This window comes from Halichoerus grypus, chromosome 4, assembly GCF_964656455.1.
Source record: "Halichoerus grypus chromosome 4, mHalGry1.hap1.1, whole genome shotgun sequence".
Lineage (NCBI taxonomy): Eukaryota > Metazoa > Chordata > Mammalia > Carnivora > Phocidae > Halichoerus > Halichoerus grypus.
The window spans coordinates 8,938,080-8,965,969 of NC_135715.1; the positions used below are offsets into that span (position 1 = coordinate 8,938,080).

Here is a 27,890-nt window from a genome sequence, read left to right on the forward strand (position 1 = left end):
CCTTTACCATGGGGCTGGGGAATTGGGGAGATGTTATTTACTAGCAGATAAATAAATTCTGGAGTTCTTTCTTCCTGTCTAATCCTTCCAAGGTGTACCTGATAGAATGTGCCTTGGATAATTTAAAACTGCAACATGCAAGTCTAGACCTTTTCCTAAGGGAATAAATGTCCCCAAGCATTTACCGATCCTTACTTTTATCCTACATCCTCACTTAATTAGACAATGTCTGTCTGGTGTGAGCATGAAGTGATGAGCTGGCATTTTCAACACAAAAGTCCTGTGTCCAAATGGGTGCTGTCATTGGGGGGGGGGGGGCTGGGGGTTAATACAATTACTCCAAAGTTCACAGCCTTGTTCCAACATTGTTTTAAACTATCTTCAGAATAAAGAAACTCAATGTCATTCTTTCCTATCCTGGCCAATTTCCTTCCTCAATAACCCACCTCAGTCACACCTGACACCACATGAAATCCAATGACTCTTTACTCCAAGTACTCTGACCTCAGATGCAGGGAGGCATCTTCCCCAACAGGCTCTCTATCATGCTCAGCAGCACAGCTAAAACACACATGGGACACCTAAGAAGATCCTCTAAAAGGAAAACTCTCAATTTTAAGAATTTTAGTAGTTTTGTTTTTTTTTTAAGATTTATTTATTTGAGAGAGCGAGCATGGGGAGCCCTACTTGGGGCTCGATCCCAGGATCCTGGGATCATAACCTGAACCTAACTGACTGAGCCACCCAGATGCCCTCCCTTTTTTTTTTAAGATTTTATTTACTTGAGAGAGAGAATTTTAGTAGTTCTATTAAAAGTTGAATTTTATCACGGGCACCCAGGACATAGTCTAACAAATAATCCTTTTTTAAAGGAAAAAGTGTTGACTGTTCAAGATAAACTAAAAAAAAAGTTGAAATTAAGTGGGATATATGTCAAAATAAGTCTTGGCTTCCAAAATTCTAAAGAGAAAATTAAAATTCTACATGAACTTTTCTTCCTTTCTAATAATTCAAGAAGAAAAAAAAAAAAAAAGATGACTCTTACCAAAGTCTGTTTCTTCAATAGTGGAGCATCCCCATCAAACACAAAAATAGGACGAATTCGAAAAAATAAGAGTTTGCAGAGCCGATGAAACAAAGTGAGAAGATGGGCATTTTCTATTGAGTTCCCATGGCGATCCCGGACTCCTCTTAGTGCCTGGTTTAACCAAATACTGATATCTGGAGGAATTGTTAAAGGAAAGTGTGTTGGAATTTCTTCCCTCATCCCCACAATTTCAACTTCCCAATAACTGATATCATCTAGACACTAAAACTAAGCCCTCATCACAGTTCATGTGAAACTGAAAAATGTTTAGCCCTGATGGAATCTGCCTAAAATCCATTAACTTTATTTGAACCCTTGTTACTACTGTTCGCAGACTGAATTTTAAAACGTTACAGCGACAGATGTGTCCTTTAAAAAATCTAATTGCAAACACTTGCTTCTTTAAAAAAACTAATACTCTCTATAGAATTTTAATAAATTAGCACAACTCTTGTGGAGAATAATTTGGCAATTCATAGCAAAAAATGTAAAAACTGGCATTCTATTTTACTACTTCTATCTCCAGACACTTATTCTCAGAAAATCATCATAGATTTACAGTAAGAGTTACTTCTAAGAATGTCTGCAGTGATGAAAATATGATAAACGGGGCTCCTGGGTGGCTCAGTTGTTAAGCGTCTGCTTTCGGCTCAGGTCGTGATCCCAGGGTCCTGGGATCGAGCCCCGCATCGGGCTCCCTGCTCCGTGGAAAGCCTGCTTCTCCCTCTCCCACTCCCCCTGCTTGTGTTCCCTCTCTCGCTGTGTCTCTCTCTGTCAAATAGATGACTGAAATCTTTAAAAAAAAAAAAAAAAGAAAGAAAGAAAGAAAGAAAATATGATAAACAATGTAAAAGTTTTCCAACAGGTCTTTACTTAAACTAAATTGTTATATACCGAATTGTTGGAATATCAAACAGCCCTCAAAAAAGGAAGCTACAGAAGCATCTACAGTGATAAGAAAGACAGGCACAAAATATTAAAGGACACAAAACAGGTTACAAAACTATGGAATGCATAATTACGTTTTATAACATATGGGATATGTTAAATACAAAAAACTAGAAGTTCAAATGCCAAAATATTAACAATAGTTACCTCTTCTGTAATTTTAAGTAATTTATGTTTTCTTGGAGTTTTCTTATGTTTAACTTTTGTAAAAACTGCTTCTTACCAAATTATTTCCTATTTGTCCATAAGACAGAGGGACGTGGCACCGCTGGTTTTCCTGCTCTCAGCCTCTTCCCCGGCTCCTCTAACTCGACACTCAAGCACGACTTCAGCAGAGCTCTCCCGCGGGCCCCTCCCCTCCCCCTGCTGTACTGGCTCCCCAGGCTACCTTAGCACCCCCACACCACACCCCCTTCGTGGGTGCAGGCTGCCCCAGGGCCCCAGACTAGATGGCCTTGCAGACATTCCCAACTTGACATGATCAAAACTGAATTCCAGATCTTTTCTTATTTTTTTATTTAAATTCAATTTAGTCAACATACAGTGTATTATCAGTTTCAGGGGTAGGATGTAGTGATTCATCAGTTGCATATAACACCCAGTGCTCATTACATCACGTGCCCTCCTCAATGCCCATCACCCAGCTACCCAATCCCCCCACCCACTGCCCCTCCAGCAACCCTCACTTTGTTCCCTGGAGTTAAAAGTCTCTTACGGTTTGTCCTCTTCCCCATGTCTTTTCTACCAGGCTGCTTATGCCCCCATTGCAGTGAATGTTACCCCAGTCACCGAAGCCAGAAGGCTCAATGCCATCCCCTACGCTCCCCTCATCCAAACACTACCAGATTCTATCAATTCCATCTTTTAATCTATCTTGAAGGTAGACCCTTCCTGCCTCCAGGGTCTTATCACATGCTCCTTCCTCTGCCTGAGTTTCTCCCTCTCTTAGCTTAGTTTTCTGACTCATAAGTCTCAGTCTATGGGTCACTTCCTCAGCCCAGATAAAGACCTCCACTCATACGTTCCTACTCAAAAATGTATGCTGCTTATGTGGCAGAAATCCCACTGGAGATACAGGCCTGAACAAAACAAAGGGTTTGCCCTTGTGGAGTTTACAATCTAATGGAGGGAAACACCAGACCATGAGCTCCATGCCTTGTCTAGACCACACTTCCGTGCACTGCTCTCCCTTTCACAGGGCATATAGGAGGCAACAAATACTTGCTATTAATGAGCTGAACAGTTAAGTATTTAAATGAACGTATATTACCTAATTTATAACCATAAAACAAATTGGGCCCATCAATTAACTCAATAAACACTGTAACAAAATAACTAGTGGAAAGCAAGCTATTATTACATTCATTCCAATATCTGAGTGCTACTCTGTGCTGGCATATCCAAGATCCCAAGGTCTTGGGATAGGCAGCAAACAACACAGCCCTGAACAAAACAGATAGGGTGTCTACCTCCAAGAAACTTGCACTCTAGTGGGGAATATGGACAATAAAGAAGAAAAAAAATGAAGTAATAGATACATAATACAACTATATATTATAGATATACTGTAATACATACAGTTATGTAATACAAAAAAGTAAATAGAGCAGAGTAAAAGGACAAGACTGGGGGTCAGTGCAGAGCTAAGTCAACACCAAATCCTACTTCCAGGGTAGATCCTTTATCCTACCACTTCTCACTGTCTCACCTTTTACTAGGGCTATTATAACTAGTCTTAAAACTAGTTTCAAAAAAAAAAAAAAACTAGTTTCCTAAAGGACTTAGCTCTGTACTATAGTGGATAAACATTTCTGCTTGGCTTTTTTCTGGTTGCTACACTGTTGTACAGAATTAAGTTTCCACCTAAACCATTACTTTAAATGTTATAATCAATGAGAAAATCTAATTTCAGATCAGTGGCTCTTAACTTCTGCTATCCTTTCGAACTGTATATAAAGCTTTTAAAACATAGATTACTAACATACATATGCCTAAAATTCTAAATCCTAGAAACTATGATGGGTCTTTATTATTATTAATCATAGGTAGTCTCAACTAGGGTTAAAAGTTCCAGCTTGAAATTATTTTTTAAAATACACGTAAAACTAGGCATTCTGAAAATATGTGCATAATTTGACTTGTCTAATTTCAGTAAGTTTATAAAAAAAAAAAAGGGAACATTAAATTTGTCCCAGGGCTGAAAAAAAGTTAAATCCACAGCAAAGCCAGATCATTTTATAGATAAGACCCAAAGGATCAATAACATTTTGAAATGAAAGATAAATTACTTTAGGGGCGCCTGGGTGGCTCAGTCGTTAAGCGTCTGCCTTCGGCTCAGGTCATGATCCCAGAGTCCTGGGATCGAGCCCCACATCAGGCGCCCTGCTCAGCGGGAAGCCTGCTTCTCCCTCTCCCACTCCCCCTGCTTGTGTTCCCTTTCTCGCTGTCTCTCTCTCTGTCAAATAAATAAATAAAAAATCTTTAAAAAAAAAAAAAAAAAGATAAATTACTTTAGTTCTATTGTTAGGTGACTTACAATTTAATATCCGTTAGTATGCATAGTCTAAATCTAAAAAAAGTGTAATATTTTGCTGATAGACTTAAATGCATTTCACAAATGTTAAGGCCCATAAGAGATTAAAGTTAAACTGTTTTTGGATACATTTAGATTGTATAAATAAACAAGGCACTCACCTATAGATGGTTAAAAAAATATATTTTAGGGGTCCAAGAGTAAATTATGAACCTAGTATGTCATGGATAATTTCTTAACAAATAAGACAAAAAATGGAATATAGGTCAGATATTTGAATTTGAATTCCCATGAAAATGAAACAAAGCAAAATCAATTATAAAACAGCAATCAAATATTCTTTTACATATATATTTATACACATATACATATGAGATTGTAATTATAACTGGAAGATCTTTGACAGTCCTCTTTATATGATTTGTTCCTTCAGAAAAAATAACCTCATGAAAATTTCTTCATGTCCCAAAAGAGCTCCTGAGTCATCTAAAAATAGATAATCTAAATTCTAAATTAAATGCTTTAACCTCCTTACTTTGGGCAACTTCCTAAAAAATTAGAATGCTGAACTTCATGCGTCATCTTAATGATTTTACAAGTTATTAATTCTTCATAGGGGCTACAACACACAATACCTAAGTCTTTGCTGAAGTTTGAAGGGTTCTTGTTACTGAAAACTGTGCTTTCCTTCACATACAGTTCTAGGAAGAAAATCTTCAGAAAGCAGTGATTCGACGAACCACTAGAGGGCAGCAATGACACACACACACACACACACGCACGCGCGCGCGCACACACACACACACGGGCAGCAATGGCGCGCGCGCACGGACACGCGCGCGCGCACACACACCCTCTCCCCTACACAAGGTATCCTGCATAAAAACGTTTAAGCAAGCAAAACTCATTACGGACGTATTTCAAGATTATTCACACTGAAGAAAATATCATCATCTTCTTAACTTTATTTGAAAAATTACCAGTGTCCCATTATGTATAAGTTGTCTCCATACTAAATAATGGCTCCTCTCTCAGTGGCTCCTTCCGCATAATTCCCACCAATTCTTAAACTGCATTTACCACCGACAGCAATTATTTACATGACTCTCTTCTCCACCTCGCTTATGAACTCCTAGGCTCACAGGTTCCCACATAGGGGACTGGCGTCAGGTACCACCAGCTTCCACAACAGAATAGCCACTCAAAAAAGGAGGAGGAGGAGGAGGATGCTTAACGAATAAAAAGACCAAGATTTCAGAAACAGTATTCATATGTTTTGACAAAGAAGAAAAACATTTAGTTACAGAAACACCAAACAGCCAACATATACACAAACGGCAGTCCTTTAAAAGTCCATCATAGAGGCTGGGAGGAAACAAAACCAAACACTGTGTACCTTTAGATACCTTTCCAGTGTTGTACCACATCAGTTTCCTGTTCCAAAACTCATAATAAAAAATAATGAAAGTTACTTTTAAAAAAGAAAAAAGGTCAAACACCTGTCCACACTATCCTCTCTAACAAACCCGAGCGGAGCAGGACTCAGGACAGCAGATAAACTACGGTGGGAAGCCCACTTCATTTTCTCCATGCTGACCTCCCAGCAGGGATAATATTTCTAGGCTTTACAAGCTCCTTTTACTTATACAACCCCTTTATCCCTTATACCAACCCCGTGTGTACATACATACTATTATCACCTCCACTTTCCAGAGGAGAGAAGTAAAGCACTGCCCCTAAGTGATAAAACCTGAGGACTCCAAGCCAACGTGGCGGGACTGCAAAGCGGGGACAAGCGGACACTCAAAGAAAACGTCGTGAAGGAGATGCCGTCGCTACCCTGAGAGGGACTGTCATCCCACCAACACCACTCTGCGCTCAGGGCGAAGCCCGGAGTGAGTAAAGCCCTGCGCGAGTCCCTGCGCCCAAGAACACGTTAAGGATACCCACGGCGAGGATCTTCCCTTCCAGCGTCTCCGGGCTCACCTGCCGCCCGGAGCACTCCAGCAGCTTCCAGAGCCCGTGGACCCCCATGAGGCCCCCACGACAGTCGGGGGCGGGCTCGCGGGAGGCCTTCTATTCCAATTCTACCACAGCCTGCACCACCGCCGGAGCCCGGGCAGAGCGCCCCTTGCTCGCACCCAGGGAAGATGGAAAATAATTCAGAGCACGCGGTTTTCCAGGGAACACCTGCACGGGCAAGAACGGTACTTCCTGGCGGCAGACTGCCTCACGGAAGAAAGGCAGGACCAGAGAATGGCCGGCGTCGGGAAGGAGCAGGTCCTCCTCTCACCCAAGGTTTGGCCCAGATGTAAGCACTCTTAACGGAAGAGCAGGGCGAGAGCACAGCGCAGGCGAGATAAACAGCCAGAAGGTGGTCCCCCGACACAACCTGTCTTCTTGAGTTAGTGCGTAAACCCACGCGAAATGGGGCCTCTCGGCTTCCGTCTAATGCGATGCTCAAGGCGGAAGTCCCGCCTCACGGTGCTACGTCTATTTGCTGCGCCTTTTCATTCCCGAAGCGAGGGGGCGTGTCAGTCCCTGCGTTCGTGTCCTGTTCTTCCCGTGCTTTCTCCACGTTGGCATTCTGTCGCCGCCAGACGCTACAACCCTTCGCAGAGTATCTACTTGTTGAGGTGACAGTTTTCTACGTCTCTTCTGCGTATCAGTTTCTGCCCACCAACCGCCACTTGTGCACTCTCAGTACCAAGTATTGTTTTATACGAGAGGCGACAATAGGAAGGTGGATGGATGCTTTGCTGGTGTTTTTAAATTAATAAGCGTTTTGTCTGATAACTCGTAGTAGCTAGATAATAATAGGCCATCATTTTAAGTTAAGCACCTTTTAAAAGCCTTAACCCTTGAAATTACGTTTGGTTTTCTCTGGCGTCTAATTTAAGATTACCCGGCTTGTAGGTCAGAAATGACGAGAAACTTAATTATCGCGAGTAGCTCTGGGAGAAGCGCACTAGAATCCGCAGGCCCAGAGTCAGATCCCCACCACACCACCACGCCGAGTGTTCAGCGTTGCTCAAGTAACGTTTGTTCAGAACTTGTTTCTTCCTCTGCAAACTGGGCATAAAACCAATCTTTGCAGACTGTTCTTGTTTTTTTTTTTTTTTTTTTTTGAAGATTTTATTTATTTATTTATTTATTTGAGAGAGAGAGAAGCAGCATGAGAGGGGAGAGGGTCAGAGGGAGAAGCAGGCTCCCCGCGGAGCAGGGAGCCCGACGCGGGGCTCGATCCCAGGACCCTGGGATCATGACCTGAGCCGAAGGCAGACGCTTAACGACTGAGCCACCCAGGCGCCCTTTTGCACACTGTTTTAGCTAGGATCAGAGGTGAGGTATATAGACTACTTACCATTCCTATTCAATAAACGATAGCCTTTATCATACATACTGGTTCTAATTTAAAGTATTGAAACGAAATTCAACCTCAGTGGAAAGGTTGATTTAAATGAGGTGATTTTGTTAAAGGAACCCTTGATGACAGAACTATCAAAAAGTAATTTTTAGCAAAACCATTGCACAAAGTGCTTTTTTTGCATTTCCTCCATCTGTGGAATAATTCCCAGAAAGAGTGCCTAGTTGTATTTTACAGAGATTAATATAATTGCCTATTCAATTTTTGCCTCCCCTCCCACACACTCCAGACATTTAGCAGGTATTCCATAAATATTGCCCAAATGACCTCTTTCAGCCTCTAGTCTAAAGCTGTCAGGTGTATCTTGCACCATCCTGAATTTCCTCCCAAGTCAGGCAGCCTTTGGTCCAAATCCTGTCTGAGCCACATAATAACCCTTTGTTAGTGGGTTCAGTTGTGTTCAGCTCCAACATTTACGTTAAAGCCCTAAACCCCACCACCTCAGAATGCGACTGTATTTGGAGATAGGGCCTTTTAAAGGTGATTAAGTTAAAATGAGGCTGTGAGGGTGAACCTAACCCAGACTGACTGTTGTCCTTCTAAGAGGAAATGTGGGCACACAGAGAGACCCCAGGGATGTGTGCACAGAGGAAAGACCCTGAGAGGACATAGCTAGGAGGTGGCCATCTATAAGCCAAGGAGAAAGGCTCAGGAGAAACCAAACCTGTCAACAGCCGCAGACTTCCAGCCTCCAGAACTGTGAGAAAATAAATCTCTGTTATTTAAGCCCCCCAGTCTGTGGTATTTTGTTATGGCTAAGACACCCTATGATCCTAAGCAAGTTTCTTCACCAGTGAGAGTCTGAAAAAAATGAAGATGCGACCTTCTTCTTGGGATTGTTCTGAGATCAGTGATTTAATATGAAACACCTAGTGGGTAATGGTGTTCAAATTAGTTTGCTGAGCGAATGACTGAGGGAGAAAATGCTATGGGAAAAGCTGATACACGACCTGATGGATCCTCGAGCACCTTGCCTGAGCCCCTTGAGTGTGTGGGAGGAGGCAAGTTTGGATGTGCTTTAGCTGCTGCACCAGCCTGGCCAAAGATGGGCCAACATGGTAGTGGGGAAAGGAACAGTTTCAGGATTTGATCTAAATATTTTGTTATGCCTACGAGCTGGGTAAAAACAAATAGCCAATGTAGGCCTTTGAGTATTGTAAGTGCTTTTAAGACCAGAACATTTCTTGAATACAAAATATTCTGTTGAAGGAACAGTAACTCGGGTGTATATTTGATTTATAGCATCCTTTAGATGCTGCTTAAAGAGCTCTCAAGATTCTGAACAGTAATACACATCTTTTGGAGTAATGATAGCAAGCACTGTCTGGAAAGCACTGTTCTAAACACTGTACATGCATTAACTTATTTATTCTTCAAAACAATTTATAAAATATATGCTATTATCTCCACCTTACCAATGAGGAAATAAGCACAGAAACATTAATCTTAACTTGCCCAAGGTGATACAGCTAGCGAGTACAGAGCCAGTATTTGAACCTTCAGTGCTTCTATAGAGACTCTTAAGAGTTGACCAAGAAATCAGTATGACAGGAATGTTACTAATCTTGAAAGAGAAGCGTGCAGTAACTTGCACATAGTTTTTGGAAAATTAGTCTATAAACCTCAATGTGCTCTTAATAACCGCCAAACTTATATATCAAGTTATTCAGTAATCATATATATCAAGACTTCTGTAAAAATTGTTTATGGCGGGCGCCTGGGTGGCTCAGATGGCTGGGCATCTGCCTTCGGCTCAGGTAGTGATCCCAGGACCCTGGGATCAAGCCCCACATTGGGCTCCTGGCTCGGCGGGGAACCTGCTTCTCCCTCTCCCCCTGCTCATGCTCTCTCTCTGTGTCTCAAATGAATAAATAAAACCTTAAAAAAAATTATTTATGGCCAATAGGCAATCTCTATAAACTCATCCTTAGGTGTCACTGTATTCTTTATGTTGCATTTGTCTCCTTTCCTCTTGGTTCTTCCTACCCACCTCTTCTCTGAAATGTTTCATTGAACTCTATGAAATTGCTGATATTCAACTATATTTGACCTACAAAAATGACAACTTCGTTTGGTTCAAGCTAATATAACTAAATTTTCTATTTCCTATTATAAAGTCTTATAGGAATCTAAAATTATAGTCATAATGTATATTGTTTCATTGATTATAAAAGTCTGATACAAGACAATTTCTTATAATACACTACTTAGGCGCAATTGTCACATACTTCAAACAGAATTCCAAGGGTGCTCCCTACCTAAAACAAAGGTTCAAAACATTCACATTATTAAAAGTAGAAAACAAAACTTTATTTGATGAAAACTTCTTAAAAGTTTCAGTGTGAAGTAACAAAATCAACAACCTACAAATCTCTTTCAGTCCTTTGCATTTCACGCAAAATATTCTCTTCAGAAAAATGACCATTTCATAATATATATCCCTCTCTGTAGGCTAGGCGTGTCTGAATGGATAAATGGATATAAAATTCAAAAGAGAAGAAAATGAAAATATTTTAAAAATAAAAATCTGAACCCTTTCCTTGAGGTGTATTGCAATATGGTTACCAACATATTCAGCACCTTGTAATAATCAAGTTACTGATTTGAGTCATGGAACAGCCCCTGAAAAGAAAGAACAAGTCATAGGTTGGAAGCAGAAGAAAAATTGACATCAACTACAGAGGAGCTCAAATATATGAAATCACTCTTTCTGAACTATTTAACACTCACTTCAAACAGCTAATTGTACAGATTTTAAAAAGCAGCTCAGAACTGGGAATATGGATATTTCCCTAATGCATCTTTAATGCTGTTAACAACATAGGACTCCACGCTGAGAAGCTAATCAAATATCAGAAGATCTCATTTCACAGATTACCTCAGATGTAGAAACTTTGGATCCACTTGTTCTTTTATTCTATCCCAAAACAAGGTTCATTGGATAGTAAGATACCAAGTCAAAAAAGTCAAGAATATCCTGAATCAATGCACCAGTAGAAAAGATGAGTTTCTTGAGTCTTCTCTTTTGCCTCTTTATTGAGGATCCTGAGAAAGTTAGTCAGGAAACAAATGAGGCAGGCAGATACTGCTTACAAGTAAAAGAATTCTAGATTCACTAAATAATTTTAAATGAGCTTTAACCATGAGAGGAAACTAGAAATCAACAGCCCCAATTGTGTTTAAAAGGGCAAATGGTGCCTTACATCTTGAGTTTAGGAATAAAACTATCTGCAGCAAATGTCTGGTGATTAAGTCATAAGAAATAATTTCATGCTTAAGTATTGCAAATCATGATGCTATTAAGTGAATTTGTGTTTGATCTGCTTATATGCAATTTATTGGATTTTGTGAAATGTTTTCATACTCTTAACTTTAAAAGGACAGTAATCTGTGCTTATCTGCTTACATATCTGAAATCACCCATCATAATCATATACAAGCTTATTTACTGGAGAACTACAAGGTTATGTTGTACCATATGTATCTTGTACCACAAAATCTGTTCCTATTTAGGGTAGACTTACTAAAACTTCTACTGTCTTAATGCAGTATTGTATAGACCAGTCATGTGTGTAACACAAGATGTTCAGTGCCCAGCATGGTCAATCATTCCCGTCATAATCACTATAACCCTGGTAGCCACTGTTCCTTCTCTCATGGATACTGGACATCTTTTTCCATGCCAAGTCCTGATGGAAACTAGCACTGAAAGACCGGCCCAGACGCCCATGATGCTTCTTGGAGATATTATCTTCACTCTCCGATTTAGCAATTCCCTGGGCATGTGTTGGAGGTTGTGATTCTTGTCTCATGGTTCCAAATGGAAAGTTCCAAAGGCCAAATCTCTGCCAATTAAGTCTCTGGAATGCTATGATGCAATGCAAATTTCCCCCAACCTGAGAAGAAAAAAAAAGTTGGATTAAGAAAATAAAAGGAATTATGCTAAAACATTTCACTATAATAATGTGGGTTCCATGGGGCGCCTGGGTGGCTCAGTCATTAAGCATCTGCCTTCGGCTCAGGTCAGGATCCCAGGGTCCTGGGATCGAGCCCCGCATCGGGCCCCCTGCTCAGCGGGAAGCTCGCTTCTCCCTCTCCCACTCCCCCTGCTTGTGTTCCCTCTCTTGCTGTGTCTCTCTCTGTCAAATAAATAAATAAAATCTTTAAAAAAAAAATAATGTGGGTTCCTATAAATTCCCTTATTTTCCCTCCTTCACCTGCCTCAAAACAGACATCATCAGATTGCCTTACCCTGCATCTTTCTTGACCAGCTGCCTTTACAAAAAAAAAACAATGCCCACAGGAGCCAAAACACCTTCCCCCCATATGCCTCTCCACCAGTCACACACACTGTAACCTCCCCGTTTGCCTAATCCAAACTCCCAAGATTTGGGGTGCCTAGATGGCTCAGTCAGTTAAGCGTCAACTCTTGATTTCAGCTCAGGTCATGATCTCGGTTGTGAGATCGAGCCCCACGTCTGGCTCTGTACTCAGTGCAGTCTACTTGGGATTCTCTCCCCCTCCGTCCCTCTGCCTCCTCCCCCACTCACTCTCACACTTGCTCACTTTCAAATAAATAAATAATAAATAAATAAATAATTAATAAATAAATAAATAAATAAATATCTTCAAACACCAAGATAATTCCTCTTCCTATCTCCCATACGTTCTTGCTGTTAGTAGGATCATATCAGTGGGATGTCAATCCACAGAACCTACCTTTCCCTAAGAACTTCCCCCAGCCACCTTGTGCACACATGGCTCTGCTTCATGGCCACAGTTCATTGTGCTCAGGAGTGAACACCTGACCCGAGCTGGGCCAAAACTATGGAACGGGGCCAGAAGCAGGTGAGTCTCAGTCTAGACTGCTCATCTGAAAGGGAGATGTAAGTTGCAGTTCCTGATCTTTAGGAAGTAAATAATCAGATAAGAATAGCATACAACTCCCAAAAGAATGAGACAGATTAGGGGTGCCTAGGTGGCTCAGTCATTAAGCATCTGCCTTCGGCTCAGGTCATATGATCTCAGGGTCCTGAGATCAAGCCCTGCATTGGGCCCCCTGCTCAGCAGGAAGCTTGCTTCTCCCTCTCCCACTCCCCCTGCTTGTGTTCCCTCTCTTGCTGTGTCTCTCTCTGTCAAAAAATAAATAAAATCTTAAAAAAAAAAAAAAGAATGAGACAGATTAGCTACTTGGCCCCTGCTAACATTCTTTTAGTTGATACCAGTCCCTTATGAATCCAGGCTATAGTCTTTGCCTTTTCATTCTAAAGATACCCTTGTGTCCTGAAAGTAATTTTCACTTTTCTATCTAAGATAATCTGAAGTGGATTTCTATTATTTACAACCTAAAGAGTGCTGAGTAGAATACTGTATTTTGGCTGGTTGGGAAATATCTTCAAATACTATTGTGTTCTTACCTTCTTTGTTTTTCGGTACTGCAGCCCCCTCTCCAAGTGTCGGATATCTAGATATTCTGGATTTTGAGTGTTGAGATCAGTAACAATATCTGCCCATCTATAGTGAAAAAGAAAGGATAAAGCACACTTTTCTTTAAGTACAAAATACCATTGTAATGGAATGTTTTTAAAAGATGTTATTCATTAATCTATTTATTTATTTATTTATTAGAGAGAGAGAGCACACGAGTGGGGGGAGAGACAAGCAGACTCTGCGCTGAGCCCAATGCAGGGCTAGATCTCACAACCCCAAGATCACGGCCTGAGCTAAAATCAAGAGTTGGACGCTCAACCCACTGAGCCACCCAGACGCCCCTGTAATGGAACTTTTCACATGAGCAATTTGCTGCAATATTACCATGACAATAATTCTCTTATATCAAGATTGTTCCACCTACTAAGCTTTAATTCTTTTTTTATGACATTTCTGTATAACCAACTATGGCCAACATTCTCAGTTTTAAAAGGGTTATTTTCACAAAGAAATACATATGTATCAACCTGTTACATGCCATCCTACAGGCTAGAGTAGCAACAGTCCATATTTCCTTTTTAATTAAAGTCAAGTTTTCAAAAGATTTAAAAGTTACGTGAGGGCGCCTGGGTGGCTCAGTTGATTGATTGGGTGTTGACTCTTAGTTTCGGCTCAGGTCATGATCTCCTGGTTGGGAGACGGAGCCCCGCCTCCAGCTCCACATTCAGCTTAGTGGGGAGTCCCTCTCCCTCCACCCTTCCCTCCCACTCCCACATGCTCACGCTTTCTCTCTCTCTCTCTCTCTCCCTCCCTCTCTGAAATAAATAAATCTTTTTTTTAAAAAGTTAATGTGCATTTATTCACAGACAACATGATTGATTGTATAGAAAATCCAAAGCAATTACAAATTACTTTGGATTATAAAACTACTACTAAAATTAATGTGTTTGATAAAGATGCAGTATTCAAGGCCTATATATATAAATAAATTATATTTTATTTTTGTACACTACTAGAAAATAATTAGGAAGTGAAATTTTTTAAAGGAAAGTGCCAAAAGATGCAAACTTCCAGTTATAAGTACTAGGGATCTAATGTACAACATGACTAGCAGACACTGCTCTATGATATATAGGGAAGTTGGTAAGAGAGTAGATCCTAAGAGTTCTCATCACAAGGAGGATTTTTGGTTAACTAAACCTATTGTGGTCATCATTTCACAATATATGTAAATCAAACCATCATGCTGTACACCGTAAACTTATATAATGATATGTGCCAGTTATTTCTCAATAAAACTAGAAAATAGACAAATTTTTTAAAACAAATTTTTTTAAAAACCAATTTACAATACCATTAAAACACTTCGGGATCTGTACAGCATGGTGACTATAGTTAATAACATTGTATTGTATACTTGAAATTTGCTGAAAGAGTAGATCTTAAGTGTTCTCACCACACACACAGAAAAGGTATCTATGTGAGCTGATGGATATGTTAATTAACACTTGATTGTGGTAATCATTTCACAAAATATATGTCAAATCAGTACATGGTACACTTTAAATATATACAGTTGTATATGTGCATTATACCTCAATAAAGCTGGGAAAATAAAAAAAATTTAAGTAAAAAAGGAATAACAATATCAAATATTGGTGAAGATATGAAGAACAACTGGACTCTCCATACAATGCTGGTGGGAGTGTAAAATGGTACAACCCCACAGGAGAACGTTCTCCCAGTTTCTTAAATACACATCCATCCTATGATCAGCAATTCCACTCCTAGGTATTTACCCAAGAGAAACAAAACATATAAACATGTCCTCAAAAAACTTGCACAAGAAAATGTGGCATATCCATACAGCAGAAAATTATTTGGCCATATAAAGGAATGTAATTTGGTCCATGCTACAACACAGGTGAACGTTGAAAACATTATTCTAAGTGAAAAAAGAAAACAGACACAAAACGCCACAAGTTTTATGATTCCATTTATATGAAATGTCCATATTAGGCAAATGCACAGACAAAGAAAGTAGATCAGGGGCTGGGGGGAGGGGGCTTGGGAGTGACTGCTAATTGGTATGAGGTTTCTTTTGGGGGTGATGAAAATGTCCTGGAATTAGGTCATGAGGACTGATGTTCAACTCTAAATACACTAAAATCCACTGAGCATTTTTTACATTTTTAAAGGGTGTACTTTATGGTATGTGAATTTTATTTCAATGAAGCCATTACTCAAAATTTTTTTAAAGACATGTACATTAATGTTCCCAACAGCTTTACCCACAATAGACCACACTCAAAACAATCCAAATGGTCATCAACAGGAAAACATAACAAATTGTAGTATACTTACAGCACCTAATACCACTCGGCAATAAAAAAAGAAGCATGACATGCATGACAAAGTGGATGAATCTCACAAGGCCAGACAAGAAAGAATATTGTATGACTTCACTGACATGACTTTCAAGGACATGCAAAGCAATTCCACAGTGATAGAACAGAGACTGTCTCTGGGGACTGACAGGAAAAGAGAATGAGGGTACTTTCAATGCAATGAAAATCTTCCGTATCTTGATTGGGGTGGTGATTACACAGGTGTATTCAGTTTCCAAAATCCACCTAATTATACAATTAAGATCTGTGCATTTCACTATGTGTAAATCTTACCTAAATTAAAGAGAAAAGGGGAAATTAACATACTTTTTACAGTGAATAGCAGGATGTTTTCTACTTGATTCTCCAATTAAGATCCAATATTCTACTTCTTGTGGTGAGAGGGGGCCCCTGCTAAATATAAAATACATTCATAGTAAGCTTAATAAAGGCCATTCACTCCTTTGAAAATATTGCCTCAACTATGTTAATAAAAGATATACTAAAGTTTATTCAAATATGACATTCATTAATGCTAGAATAGATACTGGAGTATAGGCTTGAACAAATTTCTTAAGGCCATTAAAGAGAAAGCATAAATCACGCTTAGTTCTTAATCCCTATTATAAAATATAGGACTAAAAAAAAAATGAAATATACCACCTCTGTCAGCATCTAAAAAGAAGAAAAACATCCTAGCATGCTACCAGCATTCTCCAGCTAATCCTCTCCTTTCACTGTGCATTTAAAAAGTTTCAAAACGCATCCTAAAAATAAAACCCTAAAGTATACCGATGCCCTAATCCCACCTCTGGAAACTAATTCAAGTAAATCTTGAGTAGAGCGAGGGGAGGGATTTGCGCAGCTGTGAAGGCATCTCAGGCTATTGTTAGGTACGGGCGGAGGTAGGGAACTCTCCCCTAATGGGTACAAAGTAGGAGGACCTACTGCTTCACATTTTATATTGGATAGATGTCTGGAGTAAGGTGAAGTTGCAGAATGAAACCACAGAAGAAACAACATACCTCACCTCCAGAGCAAAGAATAAAACATTTCAGGATTTGGAGAGATCAAGTAGTTTCCCCCTTGCTCCTCATTCACAAAAATACAATGTCCAGCTTCCTGGTTCTCCCAGGTCTCAGGATCCTGTCCCAGGACCCCGCTACCCCACAGCACCTTGAGAGGGACTCACGCTGTATGGCCTCCAGCCTCAAAGAACCCATCCCACCCCCAGATGCCTGAGCCATGCTCTCCCTGCCTGACCCTCAGGTTTTACTGAAAGAGCAATTGCTACCCCTTCCTTCTCCTCAAGTACCAAGGCCACTCACCCGGGACAAAGGGGGAACACTGATAAATTCCACATTTTTCACCATGAGAAAAGAAGATGCTGTTTAATGTACTCAGTTGGGACAATTTTTTTTATATTAGACTCCATAATTCATTTTTCCATGTGGGACAGTGGATGAAAACACCATGACATAAGATGGGACGTCCTATGCAACCATTTTATAATAAATGTAAGAGTGATTTTTCGAACGTGTTTCCCTTCATGAGTCTGAACAACAGTATCTAAGTGGATAATGTAAAAGCACAACTAACCAAATGCAATTCTGCAAAAGAATTAGCTAAAATATTAAAGAATAGTCTAACTTGAAAAAAAATAACACACATTTTCTTGGTGAATTATCCACATAAAATATGTAAATGCTTACCTGAATGCTTTATTAGCTTTAACAGGGGTTGCTTCAAAGCCAATTGGACAAAAATAATGATTTTGGCAATGATAGATATAAGCCAGCGATTCATCTTTCAATCCATGAGTTAACTTCGACAAGGCTCCTGAAGCTACATAAAAGAAAAGCAAACAAACTGAGGGACCATAAAGCACTGTAGATGCTTTACACAAACAACTAGTTAAGGACTGAAAGACATTACTTGGAATGCACCGACACTGCTGAGGAAAAGTGAGAAACTACTGACAGATACAAAAACTATTAATACATTTACTTTCAGTTTTACCCTTTCGACTGAAATTCAGATAAACTGAACCACAAACTAAAGACCTGAACGGTGCCCTTGCTTATCAAAACCTTCTAGGGGCACCTGGGTGGCTCAGTCGTTAAGCGTCTGCCTTCAGCTCAGGTCATGATCCCAGGGTCCTGGGATGGAGCCCAGCATCGGGCTCCCCGCTCTGCGGGAAGCCTGCTTCTCCCTCTCCCACTCCCTCTCTCACTGTTTCTCTCTCTGTCAAATAAATAAATAAAATCTTAAAAAAAAAAAACCTTCTAATAGCACATCCTCATCTACAAAATTTAATTACCACATAAAACCCAATACCTCGTGTAAACAATAATGGTTTCGACTTTCCTAGTTGTGCACATCTGTCACTGGAAATTTCTCAACAGACATGCCCATTAGAAGCATTTTTGTTTACAGACTATATAGACTACTGTACTAATATGACTTTGTAAAAGATACACAAAAGGTAAGAATTTTTTAATTAAATTAAAATACTGGCATTCTAGTATGTTCTTCTCATTCCACGGCGGTCATCTTGCACAGCTCCAGTGATATGTACACTGATGCTGATGGGTAAATGTAAACTCCAGATAAGACACAAACCTCCAAAATGCAAACTTTTCCCCACAACACACACTTTAGTCTTTCTACAAAAGCTACCCAGACTAGAGGGACAGCTTTCATAAGCCAAGTGATGAGATAAGAACATCTCTCAGACAGGCTGGTCATACCACAGAATCCTCTTATAACCATTCTTCCTTTTATATTTCCCACAGCTCTATTAGTTGTGAAGTCATTTCAGAAGTCTTACCATAAGCAATAAGTTTTTACCAGCACTCAATACTTAAAGCCATTAACTGAGGTTTCATTAACTTGCATCTCCTGGAAGAAACTAAATTATTAATGAACAAATAGCCCGTTAAAACTGGAAATCTTAAAAATAGGTGAAGTCGATGAAAGGTGGCAATTTATGGTTTCCCTGATTGACTTTCTGGCCACTGACATAGCTGAAGACCTCTAAGAACAGCAGGTCAAAGCTAACGCAGCAGGATGCCACTGCACCCCTGTAGACACAATTTGTGAGCTGCACGGGGACAATAACATTTCTAGCTTCAATCCGTTCTCCAAGGCTTCATCTAGGTCTTTCCCAAAGATTTCTACTTCATGGCCTACCACCAGAGCATATCTGCATGGCACGGTGAACTTTTCCACTAAAATTTCTATTTCAAAATGACAAGTGATAAATCTTTCTGCAGCTTTTTTTTTTTTTAAATATTTTATTTATTTATTTGACAGAGAGAGCGAGAGAGCACAAGCAGGGAGAACCGTAGAGGGAGAGGGAGAAGCAGGCTCCCCGCCAAGCAGGGAGACCAATGTGGGGCTCGATCACAGGATCCTGAGATCATGACCTGAGCCGAAGGCAGATGCTTAACCATCTGAGCCACCCAGGCGCCCCCTTTCTGCAGCTTTTGGTTGACTTCCCTTGGCAATTTAAAAACTAACATCCAGGGAACCTGGGTGGCTCAGTCGATTGGGTGTCTGCCTTCAGCTTGGGTTGTGATTCCGGGGTCCTGGGATCAAGTCCCGCATCGGGCTTCCTGCTCTGCGGGGAGCCTGCTTCTCCCTCTGCCTCTACCCCTCTCTCTCTCTCTCTGTCTCTCATGAATAAATAAAGAAAATCTTAAAAAAAAAAAAAAAACTAACATCAAGGGCAGTTCTAATGAATGCTCAACAGAACTAAAATTCAGAAGAGGGTCTTATGTCATTACCATAGTTGAACGTCATTATAGATAGGTTCCAGGATCGTGAGCAAATGTAAATGTATGCATTTGGACTCCTAACAAATTCAATAATTACAAAAGATGGTTATACACATAACTGGTTTAGAAAAAACTCTTAAAATCTTTTTTAAAATTGTGAAAATGTCAAAGAGAAAGTTTTCCCAAATAACTAAAACCTTTAAAAATAACTAAAACTTATAATAAAAGGGATTTTTATTATAGCTTTTTAATGGATATCTTTAAGTATTTCACATTTTCCTTCTTTAAAGTCAAATGTAATGCAAAACACCTGACTTCGTTAGTGTGACTGTGAAGAATGATGACTCTAATGTCCTGGACTATATTCAAGATTTCAGGAGCAAATGTGATAGGTAAGAAAATTTGCTCTCATTATCCTCATTATCCTTCACATCTTTTCGTCTGCTGCAAACACTCTTTTTTTTTTTTTCTTTTAAAGAGTACAGGTGCTGCAAACAGTCTTTGACCATGTCCTTTTTTCTGGAAGACATGAGGTGGGGGGTTTTTTCTATAGAGTAACAATTATGGGCTTAGTGCTAGTCAGGGATGTTCCTGCTCCTTATTTCAAGGTTCTGGTTGATTCAGATTAGGGATTAGCAAACCTTTTCTTCAAGGGCCAGAGAGTAAATATTTGAGGTTTGTGGGTCATGAGCACTCCTCACACTCGTCACCTCTGCCTTTGTAGCATGAAGCAGCCATAGGCAAAGTGTAAGCAAATGGTTATGGCTGTGTTCCAATCAAACTTTGTTTACAAAAAGGACTGTAATTTGATGACCTCTAATTTAATAATAATTTTCAAACTTTTTTGGACATGGAACCCTTCTTTTTAAAAAAAAAAAGATTTTATTTATTTATTTGACAGAGAGAGACACAGTGAGAGAAGGAACACAAGCAGGGGGAGGGGGAGAGGGAGAAGCAGGCTCCCTGCCGAGCAGGGAGCCCGATGCGGGGCTCGATCCCAGGACCCTGGGATCATGACCTGAGCCGAAGGCAGACACTTAACGACTGAGCCCCCCAGGCGCCCCCATGGAACCCTTCTGTAAGGAAAGTTGACATGGCAGGCTAGTGCATTTAAAGGCTAAAAGCAGAGTTGCCGTGGCCAAAAAGGAGGTAGGGAATCTGGATGCCCAGTCCTCTCCCCTCAGCACCAAAGTACTGCCAAAGAATTCCCATGGCTCAACTGAGCGCAATTTGAAAATCACTGAATTTCCTATCAATGGAAGACCCAGCTCTTGATAAAAAGACTACAGCAACAGTTCTCAAGCTCGACACACAGGGCTTGTTAAACAACTGATTGCTGGTACCCACCCCCAGAGTGTGTGACCCAGTAGGTCTGGAGTGGGGACCAAGAACTTGCATGTCTAACAAGTTAGCAGGTGATGCTGCTATTGGTCCCAGGATCACATTCTGAGACTTGGTCTAGAGTTAATGGAAAATTCCATTTAACTCAATACAGTAAACAATTTGTGAGCACCTACTAACTATACCAGGAACTGCAGGAAAACAAGAGGCAAGTAATGCATAGTACCTCGACCTGCCCTCCTAGGGAAGATAAAACAAGTATTATTACATTGTTTACTATAGAGTGGAATAAGACAGTGCCACAGAAAAGGGATATAATTCAAAGGAGGAAGAGCACATCAGGTTTGAAGGATCAAGAAGGGTGCCATTCAAGACAGAACTTAATGAAGTGGTAGGATTTCAACAATCCAGACAGAGGAAAGGCCAGGAGGAGAAAACAAAATCATTGCAGGGGAGGGATGTAATCAGGGAACAGCAGGTGGTCTAGTTTAGAATACAAGGTATGACAGCATAGCTAATCCTACCGTAGGGCACCCCCAGAATCTCAGGACAAGGTCAGAAAAAGATCACCCTCTGAAATAAAAGACAGTAAATACAATATTTAATACATTAAGGTGGTCATCCAAGGAAGTACTTCTAGGCAGGAGAAGACACAAAAATGTGTTACTGATAGAAATGAAATTCAGCACGATGTTCAGCCTAAACCAGAGTATTTCTAAAAAATCCAAAACCTACATGACAAAGCAACCACTTCCAACTCCAGGGCCTGATCTGTATGGCGCACAAGAAGGAGAAAAGAACTACTAGAACCAGCTGGACTGCTATACAGTGAGGAAGAACATTCTTCCCGAGCGGCCAACGAGAGAATTCTGGTCCCTTTGGTTATATATTTCTCACTCTAAGTTAATATATAAACTTTCTGGTATTCTCTGAGTCTGTTTAGTGCAAGTTTGTTCTATAGAGCCTGATCATCTATAGGAAAACTATAGAGAACTCTGGAAGAATTCATCACAATTATTTTATACCTTCAAAGACAAGAACCAGATTCTTTAATCCAGAAACATAACATTATCCTGCAAGGTTCTTCCTCCCTTGACATCTTTTAAATGCAGCTGGTCCGTGGAGGACAGCAGTGGAAGGCCAGTCTGCATTGGCTCTGAACGATGCTAAGGATTTTATGCTTTAAACAAGCACTGGAGCGCTCCTAAAGTAGATGGATCTATTAGCACCGCACACTGAAAAGTGCCGTGGTGTCTAATAAGAATTGGGAGAAACCAGCGGATGAGGAAAACAGAATATTAATGCCTAGTCCACCTGAGACGTGCTAAGGCACAGTGGTAAGCTCCTAACAGTGGCCACAGTGAGAGTATATATGAGTCACATCGGGAAAGGGTAGAGGTAGCTGTTCTCGGTCAAGCAAAACTAAGAAGTTATAATACATACCAGAATAAAAATGAAATACATGAACATTAGTATAATTGTTAAGCTAGCTGATTAAAAAAAAATTAATCTAGGGGCACCAGAATCACTCAGTCAGTTAAGCATCTGCCTTTGGCTTAGGTCAGGATCCCAGGGTTCTGGGATTGAGCCCCGTGTCTGGTTCCCTGGAGAGTCTGCTTGTCCCTCTCCCTTTGCCCCTCCCCCGCCCCCACTGGTGAACTCTCTCTCTCAGAGAAATAAATAAAATCTTTAAAAAAAATTAAAAAAATAGACTTTCCTGGCACAAATGTTGGTGGCTAAGTGAACCAACAGTTTTTTGTGTTTTTTTTTTTAAGATTTCATTTATCTATTTGACAGAGAGAGACACAGCGAGAGAGGGAACACCGCAGGGGGAGTGGGAGAGGGAGAAGCAGACTCCCCGCCGAGCAGGGAGCCCGACGCGGGGCTCGATCCCAGGACCCCGGGATCATGACCTGAGCCGAAGGCAGACGCTTAACGACTGAGCCACCCAGGTGCCCCTGAACCAACAGTTTTAAGTTACCTGAATAATAATAATAGCAATAATTATATTATGTTATGTTATATTATATTTTATTAAGTGAACCAATAGTTTGAACTAGTTGTTGACCACTTACCACACAAACTTTTATTATGAGTAATTACAACTCTGAATAAAATACTTCTACTCATATTAACAGTTAATCTGTTAATTTCACCAAAACCCCTGCATTTTGCTTTTATTCCTGGGTGAGCTCGGTTTCCATTTACTGAGGGCCCCCTGGAAATGAGCATGTCAGCAAGCACTGGGGAGTTCCAAAGTCGAAGAAGCCTAGTACCCAGGAAAACAGGCCTAATAATTCTTTAAAAATAATTGAAACAAAAAGAATATGCATCTCAAAGTGTTTTCCAAGTGAACAGCAACAAGGGACAATGGTTTTCACTACCGAACGTCCCAGAAACAAATGAGAAAAGCCTATTTCTCAACTCTTTCTTCCACAGAAGGAGAAGAGAAAGGTCTTTTGCTTGACACTATACCACCCCTCCCTCTGAACACGGTCAGAAGTCCGAGGGCAGCCCCTGCAAGGTCATGGGTCGCCATATACGGACTCAGGGCTATTGAAAGATGTCCCTATGGTCAAGGAGCTGGGCGGACACACTGAAAAGATGAAACATAAGGCTGCAGAGGCCAAATGCCAAACAACAGATGCAAATGATCAGTCTTGTAGGAAGAGGAAGTGGCACGGGAAGCGGCAGGGGGAGCTTCAGTGATAGAGCAGGGTTTACACAGGACAACTGATTACCGAGGAGGAAGACAAGAAAATGCCAACGTGGGAAGCAGATCAATCATCCTTCAGGAAATACGCACAGAAAAAGACAAAGTCAGGAGTCAAGTATTGTAACAGGGAAAATGAAAACAGAAAGAAAACTGGGAAAATATATTATTAAAATCCATTTGAAGAAATGGCGGCAACCCCGCCCCCCTGCCAAGGAAAGGGGGTTGGGGCAGGGGAACAGGTGAATGAGTAGTTTATTCCATTCCTCAGTGAAAAAGACCTGGCGGATATTGGAGGAAATGTGAACATATGGATAAAAAAGTCCATAGGGCCTAGGGCCACACAGCCTAGATTATTAGGGACACTGGTGAATCTACACATCAAATCATTAAGTTAAAAAAGTCATGAAGGTGGGGCGCCCAGGTGGCTCTGTCGTTAAGTGTCTGCCTTCGGCTCAGGTCATGATCCCAGGGTCCTGGGATCTTCTCCTAGGATCTCCTGGGATCTTCTCCCTCCCCCACTGCCCCTGCTTGTGTTCCCTTTCTCACTGTGTCTCCCTCTGTCAAATAAATATATAAAATCTTAAAAAAAGTAATGAAGGACTACTAGGCTATTAGGAAATAAAAAAAATACAAACCCTGAAAAGATCTGCAAATGAGAGAGTTTCTAATAAAAGTAGGGAATAAAATCTTAAAGTTGGACGGGACATTTGGACAAAACGAATTTAAAATTCCAGAACAGCAGTTCCTAAATCAACTGTCTCCAGGGCCCTATTAGTATTTTCCCACATTCCATTAATAAGTAACTACATTCTCTTACTTTGGGAATTCGTTTAAATTTACATAACTGATGCTTCTGCTATGACAGATTTTCTTTGATACCATATTCTTTCTGATATCATATTTCCTTTCATATTATAATTTCAGGGTCTTGGTGATTCCCCTGATTTCCTTTGATTTTAGTGACCCTTCTCTGCATAGGTCCTGCCCCTCTATCCAGATGCTGTTGATAGTAATACAACAAAAATCCATGAACTTCTCTGATGAAGTCCTCTTCAGACTGGTAAGCAATAGGACAAGCAAGTAACGGACTCATGAGTCTTAGGCTCGTGTCTCCAGGGCCCCACTCACAACGCAATCTTGGGACAGCAGCCCAAGAACTGTATCACAGTACTTTTCCACGTCTCGGACACATACGTGTGACATTCTCTCCATCGATTATTGCATTATTTATAGAAAAGGTCTGCCAATCGCTGCTGTAGGTTAATGATTCTCAGCGTGGACACATCCAAGTGGTTACACAAGACCCCTTGGGGCACAGACACAAAATATTAGAATATTTACTTTTCTTTATTGTCACACTAAAAAAACAATTAAGTTTTACTAATATTTATTCTATGGATTGAGCATGCATGTCACGAAAGGTCACATGTCACACACGCGCAGTCGTCAGAGAAGGGTGGGAGTCCCGCGGGGCGGGGGTCTCACATCACTAATTACTGTGCCGAGACACCCTTGCTCATCCACTTGCTTCCAGCAAACTTCCATCTTCAGTGTAAATTTTATAAGACCTTTAATGAAGAGAATCATTATTATACTTTGTAACAACTGGAGAACCGTTAAATCTTTGGGGCCAGAAAAACATTCTACTTATCTTGTGAAAATGTTATGATAAAATCAAGGTCTGGGGCGCCTGGGTGGCTCAGTCGGCTAGGCACCTGACTTCAGCTCCGGTCATGATCTCAGGGTCCTGCGATCAAGCTGCGCATTGGGCTCCCCACTCAGTAGGGAGTCTGCTGGTCCCTCTCCATCTCCTTCTGCCCCTCCCCCTGCTCATGCTATTCCTCTGTCTCTCAAATAAATAAATAAAATCTTTAAAAAATAAATAAAAATAAAATAAAGGTCTTCTAAAAATTATCCATTTTCTTTCATTAAAATGTCCCAAACCCACTGACTAAATAATGACATTCCAGTAACACTGATACCAATAACAGTCATCCTGGCAGATACTTTTTTAATAAGAAAAATATGTGAGACACCTGGGTGGCTCAGTCGGTTGAGCATCTGCCTTCGGCTCAGGTCATGATCTTGGGGTCCTGGGATCGAGCCCCGTCAGGCTCCCTGCTTCTCGCCCTCTCTCATTATCTCTGTTGCTATCTCTGTCTCTCTCTCTAATAAATAAATAAATAAAATCTTAAAAAAAAAAAATCTGAAATCAAACAAAACCCTTGTGCTAAGGAGACATGGAGCATTTTGGGGGAAAAAATGTTTAGTAATGTTTCTATCAGTATATAATTTTGTTGCTGAAAATGATGTACATTAATTATCAAAAATATTAACCATATAATAGCTCTAAAATGTACTAGGAGCATTAAAAGAACACAACACCGGGACCCACAGAACAACAAGTGGTTAGGTTTGAAATCTGAAATCAGGCAGACTAGGTCTGACGCCTGAATCTACCACTCGCTAGAGGTGCAACCGTGTTCAGCTTACTGAACTCTCCACGTCTGTTTCCTCACCAGGGAAGGGGGAATGATACATCTGTACACGACTGCTACAGAATTAGAGCAAGGACGTCTGCACAGTGCCTAGCACGCTATACACCTGCTAAAAGGTGGTTTTACTACTATAAGATGAATTTTTTAAAACTGAGAAGTAGGAATGTATAGTAAAATGTATGAAAATGCCCTTACATTTAAATGAAATTACCTGGGGCACCTGGGTGGCTCAGTCAGTTAAGCCTCCAACTCTGTTTCAGCTCAGGTCACAATCTCAGGGTCCTCGAAATCAAGCTCAGCAGCTGGCTCCATGCTCAGAAGGAGTCTGCTAGACCCTCCTCCCCTGCTACGCCCCCCACTCACAACTCACGCACTCTCTCTCTCTCTCTCGAATAAATAAATAAATAATCTTTAAAAAAAAAATGGGGGCACCTGGATGGCTCAGATGGTTAAATGTCTGCCTTCAGCTCAGGTCATGATCCCAGGGTCCTGGGATCGAGCCCCGCATCAGGCTCCCTGCTCGTCGGGAAGCCTGCTTCTCCCTCTCCCTCTCCCACTCCCCCTGCTCGTGTTCCCTCTCTCGCTGTGTCTCTCTCTGTCAAATAAATAAATAAAATCTTTAAAATAAAATAAAATAAAATAAAATAATTAAAAAAATGAAATTACCCTCAAAAGTTAATATCATATGAACAAGATGACAGTGGTCAATATGATATATAATATGATCATGGTAATGATGAGTATCTTGTTTTACAGACTGATATCATAAGCTAGCATCACCATAAACTAAAATACAGACCTGGCTAGGATAAAAATCTAGAACCAACAAAATTAATATTATTTTCCTTTAATTTGAAGAAATAAAGTATAAGATGTCTCTTTCCTAGAATAAAACATATATACATTCTTAGGAAATGTGTCATGGGGCTAACAGGCAGAAATTATTAAATATTAGTAAAAAGTACATTAAGGAATCACCAGGGTTACCAAAGATGCTCCTTATTTGTCAATGTTGATTAAAAACAAACAAACAAAAAAAAAAAACAGACCAAAGACCTTAAAACCCCAAAACTGTATAAAACATTCAGTATTAAAGCAGGAATAATTAATATACCAAATGAAAGTCAAGCCACTAATCTGAATGATACAGTTTACGGAAAACTCTATATATATCCATAACTGGTACTGATATGGAAAACAAAGGCAAAAGAAATGTAGCTTAAACTAAAATCTCCTTACAGCTTGCAGCCCATTGATAGACACCTGAAACATGCAGAACGTGACCTTCCTCAAGGAACCCGTGGCCGCCTTAGTGCCTTCAAGTTTAAAAGGAACCTTATCTTGGCAGCATCTGGCCCTCACGGTCCTGAAAGCCTTGCTTCCAGATTCCTTGGAGATTGGCGCTATCCCTAACCCCCATTAATTAAAAAGTATACAATCAGTCACTCCTCACAATCCCAATATAGCTCTCTCTGCCCACAGGTCCCGTCCCATGAATAGGGAAGGCGTGAAGGTCTAGGCAGGAGAGACAGGAGGCCCCTGACTAGGCTCCGGAACTATTGCTGGCAGGAGATGCTGAGACAGAGAAGAACAAGAGATAAGGGAACAAACCAAGGTTGCAGAAGAATCTCAAGGCCGCAAGCTTTCCAGTCAGTTCTCAATAGAAGACTGCCAGTAAAAGCCCATGGTGACAACCCATTCAGGACCCCTCTCACTCGGGAGAGTTTTTTTCTTTCCTTTCTGC

At 40.5% G+C, this 27,890-nt stretch overlaps 2 protein-coding genes and 1 long non-coding RNA gene across 13 annotated transcripts in view; 1 reads left to right on the forward strand and 2 right to left on the reverse strand.

Annotated features, from left to right (window-relative positions):
* Positions 1-7,036, reverse strand: part of ERCC5 (ERCC excision repair 5, endonuclease) — a 31,896-nt gene extending 24,860 nt beyond the window's left edge. For 2 of the 3 annotated variants that reach the window (XM_036116287.2, XM_078070103.1), the window contains exons 1-2: positions 6,515-7,036; positions 1,046-1,221 (exon numbers count right to left, since the gene is read on the reverse strand). In XM_036116287.2, coding sequence (XP_035972180.2) covers positions 1,046-1,221; positions 6,515-6,602 — 264 coding nt within the window. In that variant the 5' untranslated portion in view covers positions 6,603-7,036. The remainder of the gene's footprint in view (positions 1-1,045; positions 1,222-6,514) is intronic. The other variant, XM_078070102.1, reaches the window with a different exon arrangement.
* A 68-nt stretch (positions 7,037-7,104) lies between these two features.
* LOC118550884 (uncharacterized) lies at positions 7,105-27,735 on the forward strand. Its single transcript, XR_013446860.1, has 4 exons — positions 7,105-7,204; positions 19,882-19,983; positions 24,627-24,708; positions 27,629-27,735. It is a non-coding gene; the product is annotated as an uncharacterized LOC118550884 (long non-coding RNA).
* The window catches only part of BIVM (basic, immunoglobulin-like variable motif containing), a 146,087-nt gene continuing 128,477 nt past the window's right edge, over positions 10,281-27,890 (reverse strand). For 8 of the 9 annotated variants that reach the window (XM_078070104.1, XM_078070106.1, XM_078070105.1 and 5 more), the window contains 4 exons: positions 17,525-17,657; positions 16,140-16,226; positions 13,413-13,509; positions 10,281-11,891 (listed from right to left, as the gene is read on the reverse strand). In XM_078070104.1, coding sequence (XP_077926230.1) covers positions 11,598-11,891; positions 13,413-13,509; positions 16,140-16,226; positions 17,525-17,657 — 611 coding nt within the window. In that variant the 3' untranslated portion in view covers positions 10,281-11,597. The remainder of the gene's footprint in view (positions 11,892-13,412; positions 13,510-16,139; positions 16,227-17,524; positions 17,658-27,890) is intronic. The other variant, XR_013446856.1, reaches the window with a different exon arrangement.